The sequence below is a fragment of the Pipistrellus kuhlii genome, unplaced genomic scaffold (genome assembly GCF_014108245.1).
Source record: "Pipistrellus kuhlii isolate mPipKuh1 unplaced genomic scaffold, mPipKuh1.p scaffold_m20_p_13, whole genome shotgun sequence".
In the NCBI taxonomy this organism is placed as follows: domain Eukaryota; kingdom Metazoa; phylum Chordata; class Mammalia; order Chiroptera; family Vespertilionidae; genus Pipistrellus; species Pipistrellus kuhlii.
The window spans coordinates 12,072,576-12,086,445 of NW_023425438.1; the positions used below are offsets into that span (position 1 = coordinate 12,072,576).

At 53.2% G+C, this 13,870-nt stretch overlaps 1 protein-coding gene across 1 annotated transcript in view; it reads right to left on the bottom strand.

Moving 5' to 3' along the window:
- PLB1 (phospholipase B1) overlaps window positions 1-13,870 on the bottom strand; it is a 116,059-nt gene that overhangs the window by 35,479 nt on the left and 66,710 nt on the right. Inside the window, exons 27-38 of the mRNA XM_036434892.1 lie at window positions 11,949-12,053; window positions 11,734-11,829; window positions 11,440-11,511; window positions 10,425-10,463; window positions 9,862-9,922; window positions 8,829-8,887; window positions 7,856-7,929; window positions 3,338-3,381; window positions 2,283-2,391; window positions 1,263-1,314; window positions 835-915; window positions 202-267 (exon numbers count right to left, since the gene is read on the bottom strand). Of these exons, the coding sequence (XP_036290785.1) occupies window positions 202-267; window positions 835-915; window positions 1,263-1,314; window positions 2,283-2,391; window positions 3,338-3,381; window positions 7,856-7,929; window positions 8,829-8,887; window positions 9,862-9,922; window positions 10,425-10,463; window positions 11,440-11,511; window positions 11,734-11,829; window positions 11,949-12,053 (858 nt within the window). The remainder of the gene's footprint in view (window positions 1-201; window positions 268-834; window positions 916-1,262; window positions 1,315-2,282; window positions 2,392-3,337; window positions 3,382-7,855; window positions 7,930-8,828; window positions 8,888-9,861; window positions 9,923-10,424; window positions 10,464-11,439; window positions 11,512-11,733; window positions 11,830-11,948; window positions 12,054-13,870) is intronic.

Here is a 13,870-nt window from a genome sequence, read left to right on the forward strand (position 1 = left end):
GGTGTCCTGGGTATGGGTTGGAGGGACAATGAGCGCCCACAATGCCTTCCCTGGTCAAGCCCAAGATCCTTCTGGGCTGATTCCAAAGGCAATGAGGCTTCTGTGTGCACAGGCCCCAGCCTCTGGAAAGGGGAGGAGCCTTCACCTTCTCTCCCCCCTCCACCTTCGCCCTGCCCCCCATGCCTGAGCTGTGCCACCCACCTCTCTGTGCAGGGTGTCCAAGGCACTGCGGAGATGGTCAAAAAAGTTGGCTGCAGAATAGAGATTCTGGGAAGAGACAGGAGGGAGAGGAGGAGCTGGTTAAGAGGAGAGGGCTGTGGGGTGGGGCGGGGGGGGGGGGGAGGCGAAAGCCCCCTTGGCTCCAGCCTCAAGGACTTGTCCTCTCTCTGGCCTCCAGCCGTCACCAGCTCATCGTCGGAATCTGAGACGAGCAGCCGCTGCTATCAAAGATGGGCCAGCAGAAGACTGGAACCTTCAGCCAGAGCTTGCGTAAAGAGGGAGAAATGGAGAGTCCTCCTTCAAACTGCTGGGGGTGTGGGGGTGTGGTGTGGTGTGTCCAGTCTTTTTCTTTCGGAATTTTCAGGAATTGTAAGAGGGAGGGGCAGGGTAGAAGCACCATTGAGCTGCCACCTGATACCCTCACACTACCTGGAGCCAGAAACCTGAGGGTCCTGGGGTAAGGAGTGTGCCCGTGCACACACACACACACACACACACACACACATAGGTGTGGGCGTGCAATCCGAGGGTGGATTCTAGGGATCGTCCTCAAAGAGGCGCTCCCGAGCCTACATGCCAAAGTCAGGAGCCATGAGCAAGCTGGGCCCCCGTTACCGAATCCGTGCAGAAGTCACACAGGTCGCTGCCTCCAATCAGCACCGTGATGACCTTCCAGTCCTCATGGAAATTTACTCTCTGCGCAGAGGGAGGAACAGGCTTGATGAGTTCCAACAAGCAAATCCAAAACACCACCGCGCTAAGACGTCCTTGTCTGCTTGAAGTCATAAAATCAGAACGGCAGAGCTGAGAGGACTTTAGGGGTTTATTTATAGATCACAGGATCTTAGCATCCGGAGGGATGCTCAAGGACGTGGTGATCAGCAACAAACCTCTCCCTATCAATGCAATCTCCTCTGAAGGGTGGCCTTGTTGGGTGCCTCTAGCGACAGGGAGGCTCGCTGTTCTCACAGCACACCAGTCCACGTGGGGACTTTTGTGGGTTAGGGCATGAGGGTTTAAAAGTAGCCGTAAATCAGACTCACGTGATCATCTTTCATCCGCTGGACCAGAGTCTGGACCTGACTTGTAAGTTCCCTGAAAAGGAGAGGAGATCAGTCCTGTTCAGGAACAGTGCCCGGGTTTTCCCTCCCAAAGGGCCTGTCCTGCGTGAGCTGGCGGAGACCCCTCGGCTCAGGGACAGGAGCGCCTTGCCTGTTCTGGAGAGTTATTACAACAAACAACCCTTTGAAAAGCCCACTGAGTGTTTGTCCTAACGCTGTAGTCAAAGGACCTGCCAATCACAATTGTTCCTCATCCTCTCCTTTCTAGAACCACACGTGCAAAGCACCTTTTAGGATTCCATGCTGGGACGCAATGTGTAGCCTCTGAAGGACTGGCCTCGCTCCTGAACTTAGGTCCATAGAGCATTGGCATGCTTCCCCTTTCTGCCCTGGCTGCCAGGAAGCTCACAGCGTGATGCTCAGATACAGGAACCATCCAAATGCTCCTACTGATGGAGTGCTTTCCTCTCCCCGTCATGGCTGTGGTTTTTCTCTTAAGTATATGTTATTTTTAAAAATAAACGTATCTCAATGCTCTTAGAAATAGACGGAGAATAAATACACATGGCACACGTGTGTGGGTTTGTAATTTACGAAAGGACTGGGCCCCGGGCACCCCAAGCTCCCACTGGTTCAGGGCCCTGTTGGGATGGATCCTCAGCCTGGTGATCTCCTGGGACCTGATGGTGGGCCCGTCTGCCCTGACTCCCATTCTCCAGGCTCAGCAAATAGCTCTGGGCTGTGCCCATCAACCAGAGGGCACGGGCGTCAGTAAGAAGATGACAGTGTGACAGAAGCGCAGCCGACGGGGCTGAAACAAGGAACCCAGGCCTCTGGGACTCCTGGGTCCGCCTTGGGAGATCGGCCTGGGAGGCTGGGCACTTCTGCTGCTGGACTTCTCAGTGGCACTGCTGCACACGCATACATGCCCCCTTCGCACACGCAGGGCAGCATTACCCCGAAAGGGGGTGCCTCCCACAGGCCCCCTCCCCAAATGCGTACTCAGCCTTTGCTCCAGGAACAGCCTGATTGAGGAACGCGTTGGTGTCGTTAGCTTCGCCTGTGCCCAGCGCATAGCCTGTGAGGTACCCGTTAAACTTCCGAAGGATGTCTGCGAGAAGAGGGGGAGAATGGGACGCGGAGCTCAGGATGGAAGGCCAGGGATCTCTTCTGGTCTAGAGTCGCCAACGTGGGCTGTGCTACCACTCTCATGCAGCCCGGAGGGAACAGGACGGGACAAGACAGCAAGGGCCTCCCAGCTCGCGCACTCGCGCGCTCGCTCTCTCTCTCTCTCTCTCTCTCTCTCTCTCTCTCTCTCTCTCTCTCTCTCTCTCTCTCTCTCTCTCCCCCCTTTACAATCCACAGAGAATCCTCGCTGTCTCATCTGACTGCCTCCTCACACTCTGGGCCCGCTGAAGAAGAGGAGGCTCAGAATGTCTGGTGACCTGCCCTGCGTCACCTGGCAAACACACAGAAAGGACAGGGCTTGAGCCCAGGTCTCTGAGCTCCAAATACGGTGTTTATTCCAGCCCTATAAGCCGCCTGTCCCCATGCCTCTCCTTCCTTTCTTTCTTTCTTTCTTTCTTTCTTTCTTTCTTTCTTTTACAGAATATTAATTCAGTGTTTGGTTATTCATAGATTACCCCCATTAAAATTTAATGCATGCCTCACGTACACAGTCTTTTTCTGCCCCAGGTGCTTTGAAGCAACAGAGGCATTAGATAGGAGTGCAGAAGGCAGAGCTGAGCAGGGAGCAACGGCAGCACACGTTAACAGCGTGGCTGCTGTTCTGCAGAGGGCTCTGTTCGATCAGGAGGCTTAGTGGAGTTCCAATGAATGTGTCTAAACATGATCACAATTCATTTATATTGGCCAGAGAATGACCCCTACCCAGACAGGGCGCTGAGGGTATTTCATTGTCAACAAGCCCCTCCTCCCAGGTCAATAGCAGTCCAAGGAAGACGCCGTTTCCTCCTTTCCTAGCTGAGAGGCATCTCAAGAAACCCGAGGGTCAGATGCAAGGAGTGGGCAGACGCCAGCCCCTGGCGGTTACTCACTCGGCAAGGTGGTCACGGTCTCCAGGGAGCCGTCTCCTCCTGAACTGCAGGGAGGAAGCCGGTGAGATCACATCAGTACGTAGGTTTTTTGTTTGTTTTTAGCATCCATGCCATCAGATGTGCTAAACCCACCCGTCTCTTTGTGTTTGAGGGATTCTGAGAAAGTCTGAATTTTCCAATGGGTTGGTTTCCCCCAAGTCCAAGATTTGAAGGCAAAAGAGAGCCGTTTCTTTTCTCCAACAAATCAAGAGGGAGAGAGCTTAGCTGAGTATCTACTATGTGTCCAGCCAGGAACTCCACTCTCTGCATTAGTTACCTCACATCTCCCCAAGCTTATGAGGTCGATGCCACTATTTCCATTTCACAGAATAGGAAGCTAAGGTTCCCTAACTTTCTAAAGGCTACTAAAACCCAAAAGGTGACAAAAACCAGCTTGAGCTGGAAACCTTTAGAAAACGCATAACTCCTTTCTGTCTAGTGAGGAGGTCAATCTCACAGCCTTTCTACCCCAGTCTAATTTCATCTAATCTAATTATTTTCTGGCCTTCAATCTAACCCTAAGACACTCAAAATTTCCTTTCTTTCCCTGCATTAAAATTGAATATATATGGGAAGGAGAGAAGTATACCTATTTTAACAGAGTTCAATGGTCAGATGCACTGCATTTACTGTTATTTTTTCCCTCTGCACTTCTCTCCTCAATCCCAGCCTTAGTCTAGAACCATGGTCGGAAAACTGTGGCTCGCAAGCCACATGCAGCTCTTTGGCCCTTTCAGTGTTGCTCTTCCACAAAATACTACGGCCTGAGCGAGTCTGTTTTGGAGAAGTGACGTTAGAAGAAGTTTAAAAAATTTGGCTCTCCAAAAAAATTTCAATCATTGTACTGTTGCTATTTGGCTCTGTTGAGTAATGAATTTGCCGACCACTGGCCTAGACCAATAGATCATAAAAACACAGTGTTTAGCATCCAGCCCACCAGGACAGGCTTCCGGAGCACAGGCCATGAATCAAAGTCATAGCTGTACTTTACTCAAGGAATGGAATGCTTGGCATGAAGTTGACTCTTGCATACCAAGGTGGTCAAGGGCTTACTTAAGCCAAACGCTTAGCAGTCCCTGGTCCTGGAGAGAGAGAGCAGCCAGGTGAGCCCTGCCCTACCAGCCTCACTCAGGTCTCTCTCTCCCGCCTCCCAAAAAACGTCTGACCCGAAGTTGGCAGATGGTTGGGCATTTGTATGAGCTTCTGATTCTTTCCCAATTCTCCACCACGCTGCTGCGTTAGCTGCTTCTGACCCTCCTTTCTTTGAACTAAAAGCACGAAATCAGAACACCCCACACTTGCAAGAAAGTGATAAATCATGCAGCGTCTCTAATCACGGTGTTCTCACTCTGCTTCTTTTTCTCCCTCAATCAACACAGAAACATAAACACAGAGACACAGGTAAACACACAGGGCAAGTACTTTCTACTGTAAAAGGTACCTTTGTTCTAAAAATAAGTGTTCTAGCCGATCAAGACCAATAGGCTACGGAATCTCTCTCTCTCTCTGAGCCCATTTTAGAGCGAACATTTCCAGGAGAAAAGAGAGAATTAGACAAATACATATGGAATGGGAAGTGTAAGCCCTCATTGTGACCAGAACGATGTGAACCGTGAAAGAAAACGGATCCATACGAACAGCGAGTCTACAGGAGAACTGCAGACTCATGTGATTGGAATGACACCATGAGCTCAACGTTACACCATGAGCTCAGCGGCTGGGCTTGCGCCTCTGCTGCCAGCACAGCGCAGGGAAACACAGAGGAGATGCTCAGGAATGCTGGCCGAAGGAGCTTCGGTAATGTGAGGCTGAACTCATTAACAAGACCAAGAAATGCGTTTTCTGGTAAGTTTTATTTTGGTCCTTTGAATGGTGTCCAACAAGCAAACTGAGTTCGATGAAAAGAAAAGGCAATGCTCTGAAGTCCTCTGGCCTGCCACACCGTTAAGCTATGGTTCTCACAGGTCCAGCGACCTCAGAAATACGCTCAGCCAAACCTCCTGCTCACAGCCACCCACCTCCCGATAATTTGGGGTCCACTTCTCCCCGGTCCAACTCCATGAGGCCCGCCCTGTCCACTTTCCTTAGAGGAAGCAGATCTAATTGCATTTTTAATTTTCGTAGGATCATTCACTGTCTAGTATTTCCAATCGGGGAGCATTATTGACTTCAGAAAAACTGCTTTTTTCAGATTAGTCTAGTACAGAGATTTTTAACTTTTATTCACCTCATGGCACACATAAGCTAATTACTAAAATTCTTCGGCACACCAAAATATATATTATCATTTTGGCTGATCTGACACAAAAAAAAAAAAAAATAGGTATACATTTGACTCATTCACAGTGATGACTGACAACCTAAGAAAAAGAAGTCAGTGTCCCTGACGCAATAGTCAGGTATTGCATGTTTTAAAATTGCTGTGGCACACCAGTTAAAAATCGCCGGTCTAGGATGTGGACCGTTTCCAGGGGATGCTAATAGGTATACAAACAAAGCAGGCCTTCTGGGATTAAGGGAAACACTGGATTAAATAGATACAATGAAAAAAAAATTTTTTCTTCATTGTAGATCATCTCAGAGCCTTTAATATGCTAACATGCATGAGGAAGGCTATGGTAGGTAATGTTTCCCCCAAAATACAAATAATTTTTCCCTCTTCAGGAACGTGGCTGGGGCTGGTGTTCCCTGGAACACACTTTGGGGAACAGTCTACATAATCCACCGTGTGTCAAGCTGTCTCTCAGGCTCTGACCCAGAGCTTCACCTTGAACACCTGGGAATCCTGGGGCAGGTATTTGAAACATTTAGAGCAAACGAAGGGCTTAAAGGACTAGCAGCCATCGAACAGATGGGGCCTTGGAATGAGAACTCCAAGACAAACGTGAGTTCCTATGGGACCTCACTTGCAGGAAGAACCGGCACAACGGCCACATGTCCCTCTTGCTGCAGAGAGGAACGTTAGGCAGAAGGTGGCCTTTGTGTGCATCTGCCTCTCAGGACCTGTCCAGGCCAACTGTTTGTAAAAGTGTCGGGTCACCTCCCTTCCCCAACTGCACACCAGGTCCAGCGTCGCCATTACCCATGGGCCGGCGCATCTATTTTCTGTTTCCCACATTTTCTGTGATGTGAGGCCAGGGCCCTCGCTGGCTAAGACTACATGCAGCTGCCACGGCCTCAGACTTTTTCCGGGTTGGAGTAAGCTCGGCTTCCTTCCTTCCTCTCTCTCTCGGGTGTTTCTGTTCCTCACAGTCTCAGTAACGTTTGGGGCACAGGAGTCTGGAGGGGAGGCTCAGTTTTGCTCCCAGGCAGCCTGCTAGTGGCCACTTACCTGGCTAAGATATGTGGAAACCTAGGGGACATCAGGGCTGGGAGGCGATTTCCTCAGCTCTCAGGGTGATGGCCTCTTGCTACCCACGCCCTGGGTCCTCTCTGTGGGTGGCTACAGGCTGAGAGAGGACACCTCTGAGTGTCCTCAGGGATGACCGGAGAATGGTCACAATCCTAATCACCCCAGTGTTCCCTCTCACTTTCTCAGAAGGAACGACTCATCGGAATAATTCACTGCGAAGGAGAGGGAGGAGGCAAGTGCATGGCCGGGCCACCCAGCTTCTTGTTAGCACGCTGCCCTCTCGTGGCTGGCTCTGTTCTAGTTGTTCTGAATCCTGAGCTCATCGCCAATGACTGGCAAGCATGCTTCAATTCTAACTTTATTAGGAAGGAAACTTAAGAACACCCACATCTAACCACCCCCCTGCTACCTTGAGCTTTTCTACTTCTGTGGCTGGAAAGCTCTCTTTCCCCCTTTCCCCAACCTAATGGCTAATCTGTGTCTCAACATGACTGGGGACCCGTCTTCTCTGGGAAGCCAGGTTGGAAGTCCCCCTTTGGCATCCATGTGGCACTCGGCCACTGACCGGATGAGCACAAGCATTGCCGGTGCTCCCCCTGCATCCCCCTCAGTCCACGTGTGTTGGCTGTGACGTTGTCTTGGTTATTTCCTCCCGAGGCGGATTGCATTGTGGAGTTTTCTGAGTAGGTGTGTACATACACGTAAAGGCAGAGGTGCGACTACAGACCGACACGAGTGGACACATAGAGACACAGTAGACAGAGACGTGGTGCACGGATACATGCAAACGGGTGGGTGGAGACTCAGAGAGCTGGTGGGTGTTTTTCAGGTGCATTTCATGTTGGCTTTGCTGACCCAGGAGTCTGATAAGGACCCTGGTTTGCTTTTTCTGCACAATTAAAAAAAAGAAAAAGAAAAAGAAAAAGAAAGGTCACCAGCAGTCAAAGATCTCTCTGCTCACCACATGGTCACATCTGGCAGACAGACACAGAGGTTTTCCTTCTGAAAGCCCCTTCCAGACCTGGTCCCAGCTCTCTGGTATAATATTTATGTCTTTACAGGAGACAGCCCCCCCCCCATCTCTAGGAGTGGACATGGGATAGAAGGGGGCTATGGGTTAACGTTACCTATATGACAGCCCCCGATACTGAGTGGTGACATCAGAAAGGTCGTCTGGTTTGGAGCCGATTCCATTGCCAGCCTTAGGAAACACACAAAAAACGCACGGGGAACTCAGCAAGGGAGAGCGCGCGGAGGCTGCGGGCGTGCAGGGGGTCCCCAGCACACGCATCGCGCATGAGCAGAACGCTGGACGCGAGTCAGAAACCCTGGGCTCGCGGCCTGCTCACCGCAGCTGCCTCCTCGCTGCACGGAGGGCCTGGCTTGCTTATGTCACAGCGCTCCTTGCATGACCAAATGGGATCAGAGTTGTAAAACAAAAAAAAACCAAAAATGGTTTGGAAGCCTCTGAAGTGCTTTACAAACGTGAGACACCGTTATGGTTTTACTGTCAGCGTCATGCTCCGGAGTTCCTCCTAAGCCCGAGGAAGAGGCCGAGGATCTTGGCGGGCTGCAGTGGGCAGATTTCTCATGAACTTGACGCTCCTCTCCTTCCCCGCTGGGGCCTTCTGCAAGGCAGCCCATGGCTATAGAAGAGCGGCCTGCCTGCAGCCCTCTGGGACGGCGGAGGCCTTCTCTGAACTTAGGAGCAGCACGCCAGCCACAGCCCTGGAGTTGCTGCTGCTCTCCGTGCCAGGCAAAGGGGACAGGGCCTGAGCTGCACCGTCTGCAGGGGAAGCGCGCCCACACGGCGGGGTGTAGGAGGGTTTTTGAGTCCAATGGCATTTTTGCAATGGTTAAAAAAGTGGAATAGGTGTCTGAAACCTCCACTGCCCGAGAGCATTCAGTCCCCTCCTGACAAGGACCTCCCTTGGCACAGCTGAGTGAGAAAGGGGCTGCGAAACAAGCCATGGCCATGTTCTTAGATGGGCAAGGCCAGAGCAGGGAGGGGGACACGGCAGGGATCGGGAGCGCAGGCCCTGGAGTTGGCACTGGCACCGCAGCTACCCCCCACCCCCAACTCCACCCCTGGGGCCTTACCGTCAGAGAATCCCCCAGAGCAGCCACGACTCGGATGTCTGCAGGTCTCAGGGCGTGCACTGCGGAGACAAGCGGACACACTTGAGTCTGTGGGAAGGAAGCTGGGTCGGAGCCTAGTGCTTCTTTAAGCAAGATCGGGAATGCCAGCGCAGGGCGCCTGGGCCTCGCGGGGCTGAGGGCCCATGGGCCCTGGAGGCAGGGGTTGTATAAGGACAGACTTTCCCCATAAGGACACAATAGAGGAATCCTGGACCTATGGGAGGGAGCGGTGCAGGGAGAGAGGAAGAAAAGGGAATGGAAGGAAGGATGGGAGGAAGGAAGGGAAGGAGGATGAGAGGGAAGGGGAGGAGATGGGGAAGGGGGGAAGAGGGAGGGAAGGCGGCACAGTGGGAGGGAGGGAGGGAAGGCATGGTGGGATCCCACCACTGTGGTGCCAGCTGTTATGTGGAATACCAGCTGTGGCCCCAGTGCAGAACCAGGTGGGCACTGCGCCATCGGAGATGCAGTTCTGGGCCTGACGCGCTCCTCCGCCCCCCTCCCCCTCCACCCTCCCCCCCACCCCCACGCCCATTTGGAGTTGGTTCTGGATTTCCAACAACAACTGAGAAATAATCGGATCAGGCCTTCTTGTGCCCCAAGTGCCTTCTAAAGCTTCAGGTGACAGGGATCGCAGAGCCTAGAGCCCAGGACAACTCAGAGCTGGGCCACTCTTGGGACTCTCTCAGCACCCCACACCTTACCTCTGGGCCTCAGTGAGGTCAGGCCACTGGATGGGAGGTCACACGCTCCTCCCCGTGCTCCCTGTAAGGGGCTGACATGGAAGGGCAGGGAGCAGCTCCTGGCCTGATACCTTGGGGCCTGCCAGGTGAGGCATCTCACAGGGCAGAGGGAGACCAATCAGGGACTTGTCCCAGGCGACTGCCCAGACAGGAAGCAGGCACTGAGTTGCATGTGAAAAATGCTGTCAGAACATTCACGGGCTCCGGCGACCCTGTGGAGAGCCCTGGGCCCTGGCGTACCGCTGAGGGCTCACCTGAGGTGGGTGGTGAGTCCGAAGGGGTTTTGTCGCCGCACAGCAGCTGGCTCCCATGACCCTAAGGGCACAGAATGAACCTCAGGGGTGAATGGACCTGAGCGTCAGACCCTGAGAGAGCTTTAACAAACAGACTCTTGTCCCCTTTTCCCCCGGGGAGGAGCCAAAAGGGCATTTGAAGAAGGTTTCCTAGGTGATTCTGGACATCAGCCACTCCTGGGATCTGCTAACAGTGCAGACCCCTCCACCAACTATGCAAGAATCCCGGGATCAGCAAAATGACCACACCCCACCCCACCCCACCCCCAGCCCCCGTCCTGCTTCCAGAGCAGCTTTATGGGGAGGATGGGATCGCCACCTATGTCTTTGCTGACGCTGTGACCTGACAGGCTGGGCCCATTGATGGAACTTACCCCGCCCTGCACCTCGCCTAAGGTGTAGGTGGACGGACTTCATAAAAGAGTGTGAACCCCTTGTTCTCACCCACCCTGTTGGGCCAGTCCCAGCTCAGGGGCCGCCCCCTGCATTGGCTGGTGAGATGGGAGAAAGCAACTGGCAGATACCTGCACGCTGTTCTTGTAGGTGCTCAGAAACGGCGAGTCCTGTGAGAATAGGGGGGGTGAGCAACACTGTGAGCCCCTCCCTGCCAGGCTGACCCTGGAGCTCCTTCCCAGGATGCACTGGGGCCCTCTCTGCAGCCCTGACCCAACCTGAACTCCCAGGAACAATTAGAATAAACCCTGCGGTGGCTCCCAGGAATGGCCCGGCCTGCTCTTCACCTCCCACCCCGCTGGCTGGGTGGCTGTGTCTCCTCTTTCTCAACCCTGCCCCTCCCAACAGAGCACCCCTTTCTTCTCATACAAGCCCTGTCTCTGCTCCCCAGGCCCCCTGGCCACCCCCTGCCACCCATACCCTGCAGCAGCCTGGGCTCCTTCCTGCCCAGGCAAGACAAGTCCAGCTTCCTGAGGTCCTGCCTCACGTGAGCCCAGCTCAGTGGGACCCACTGGGAATTCAGAGGAGCTCACAGAGGCCCAAGAATCTCCCAGCAACATGTGAGTGAGTGTGGGGGCCTGATCGACGTTGCCTTCCTGGCTAATGTCTGCGTCCCAGCGCCAGCTTCCAAATGACCACCCCACCCACCTCCCAGCAGATGTTATTCTGGAATCGGTTCCTGTTCCTCGCTCTTCCCATCGTGCCCTGGAGACAGTGGCCACATGGCGATGGAGTGTCCTTCTGTCCCATCCTGCCCTTGAGCTTCTCCCCCCCGCCCACCTTCCCAATGAGAGCTGGGTAATGATGCCGTGTTCCCCCTTCTGCCTGGAAAGAGCTGCCCATAGCCCAGGCCTGTGCTAGGGCTGGCAGTGCCAGGAAGAGATGGAGGAGCCCCCTAGGGCCTCCTGGCCACAGGGCTGTCACCCATCACAGTCCAACCGGAGAGGGCACCATGGGTGGTTCCCCGGAGCCTGGGGTGGGTGAGCAGGCGAACAGAGCTGTGGTGTACAAGGAACTGAGAAACCTTAATGTGACTTTAAAAGGCTGGGAATGACGGAGCTGTGGCAGGATGTGCTTTTACTGTACCTCGTTTGGACACGTGATATTGATCTTGCTTTGAAAATCATGCCATCTTGACTTCTGGCCAACGGGTTCCAGCTAAACCAAGAAGCAGGAAGGTGGGGGCGGTGAGAAAGAGGTGGCAAGAATGGAGAGGTCAGGGCTGGAGGAGGGAGGGAGGGACAAAGAGGTGGATCTGATATCGGTGCTGTACCAGGACTCACAAAGCCCGAGTGATGGGCCTCTGAGGTCCCGGGAAAGCTCTCTGGGGTCTTTTCTCAGCAGAGGAAGGACATTTTCCCCTGAACTCGGTCATCTTACCATGTTGTTCCAGAGAGCACTGCCCGAGTGGGCATGAGACTTCTTGCTGAAGTGGAAACAGTCTGGAGCGAAGAAAGAGCTGTCCGGCAGCCCCTCCTGGCACAGGGCAGAGAAGAGGGGCTGTGTTAAGCGACGCTGGGGAACATGGATTATGCTCAGACACAGCTGGGCATGACCTGGGCCTCCCATTTCTCCACGGCGCGAGCTTTCTTTACCGGGGTCTTTGGCATGTCCACTCTTTCGAAGAACGGCTGCACAACCACTGTGAAGTCATCCCTCGTGTCGTAGCGCCCACCCTCAACCAACTGGTGCGTCCGCTCCTGCAGGAGGCAAACGGGAAAGGGTCAGGGCTCCCTGCACCTGTTCCGGCTTGGTGCAACCCTCTTCTCCGCCCAGGAAGGAAACAGAGTCTGGACTTGGAGTGAAATCAATCTCAACTGATCTGGAGTCCACTATTTTTAAGATCAGCCTTTATCTCAACCTGTCCTCAGCCTATGTTGCCGTTGCATACATTTGACCATGGAATGTAGGGGAAGACCCAAGTCCATCGGCTTGATCCTCTTGTAAAGCTCTTGGTTAAAATTTGGGGAGAGGGCCCGGCTGGTATGGCTCACTGGTTGAGTGTCAACGTATGAGACAGGAGGTCACGGTTCAATTCCTGCTCAGGGCACATTGCCCGGGTTGTGGGCTCGATCTCCAGTGTGGAGTGTACCGGAGGCAGCTGGTCAATGATTCTCTCTCATCATTGATGTTTCTATCTCTTTCTCCCTTTCCCCTTCTCTCTGCAATCGATAAAAAATATATATATTTTTTAAAATTTGGAGAGGGGTACATATTTGATCAAATGACTTGTTGGGATAACCCTTACATTTACTTTATTCCTGTCCTACATTTGTTCAGAAAATCCAAGGTGAGTCCACACCATTGAATGCCTATTTCTATAGCATGGTGTGTGAGCACACGGCTCCCGGACTGCACACTCCTGTGAGCCACTCAGGTCTGTCCAAGAAGGTGATGAAGCTGTTCCTCTCACAGCTTCCACTCGGGCTCCGTTCCAGGAGGACCAATTAGCCCAGTTCTGGCTCTGCTCCTGCCAGACTGCCGTCTGCCTGCTTGCCAAGTGCTCACCATTTGGGGCCAAAACCCTGGCTGCCGGGGGAGGTCAGGTTAGCAAACCCGAGAACATTAGGGTGGTCACTTCAGAAGATACCATGCACCATCTCTGTCCAGGGACAGCCAGAAAGAGGGCCCCTGTGTGGGAATGCCTCAGTGTGACCTCCCAGGGGAGTCTCCTGGATACAAGCCGAGCCTCGAGTGAGGCAGAGGGTGCGGTGCCACTAGCTAGATGGTGGATTTCAGCAAGATGCTTTCCTTCTCCAGACCTTCATTTCCTCATCTGTAAGTGGAGGATGTTTGGCAAGACCTCGACCATCACTTAAGTCCTTCCCAATGCTACTGGTTACTCCATGGATCAACCACAATGGCTCACAATGGCACCATGCCTCTTGAGAAATGAAAGAAACTGTCTAGAATGCCTGGCGCCTGGAGGCACTAATAGCAACGATCGTCTCCAGGGGGAACCCATCACTTTTGCTGGAAGTAGGGAGGGAAAGGGTCCTGAGAGAGGGCCTAATGGCCTCAGGTGGCTGAGGTGTGAGTTCCTCCAGGACACTAAGTTAGAGTCTCAGTGGTAGCAAGGTCAGGCCTGCAACAGCTGGCTAATCTAGAAAGGTTGAAGGCAATTTGGTGAATCGTTCTTCTTTTTGTCTACCCAGCATCTGAACCCCCCCCCCCTCTCAATATATATTTTTATTGATTTCAGAGAGAAAGAGAGAGAGAGAAACATCAATGATGAGAGAGAATCATTGATCAGCCACCTCCTGCACGCCCCTTCCTGGGGATGGAGCCTACAACCTGGGTGTGTGCCCTGACAGGAATTGAACCATGACCTCCTGGTTCATAGGGTGACATTCAACCACTGAGCCATGTTGGTCGGGCTGAACCCACTTTCTATGTCTGAGAAACTCCTCTGTTAAGAGGACAGCCTGCCACTAACTGTAGAAGATGAGAAAGGAAAAACTAGCTTCTCAACGCCCCTTACAACTAGGCAAGGGCTTGTGCTGAGGGTCCCCAATGG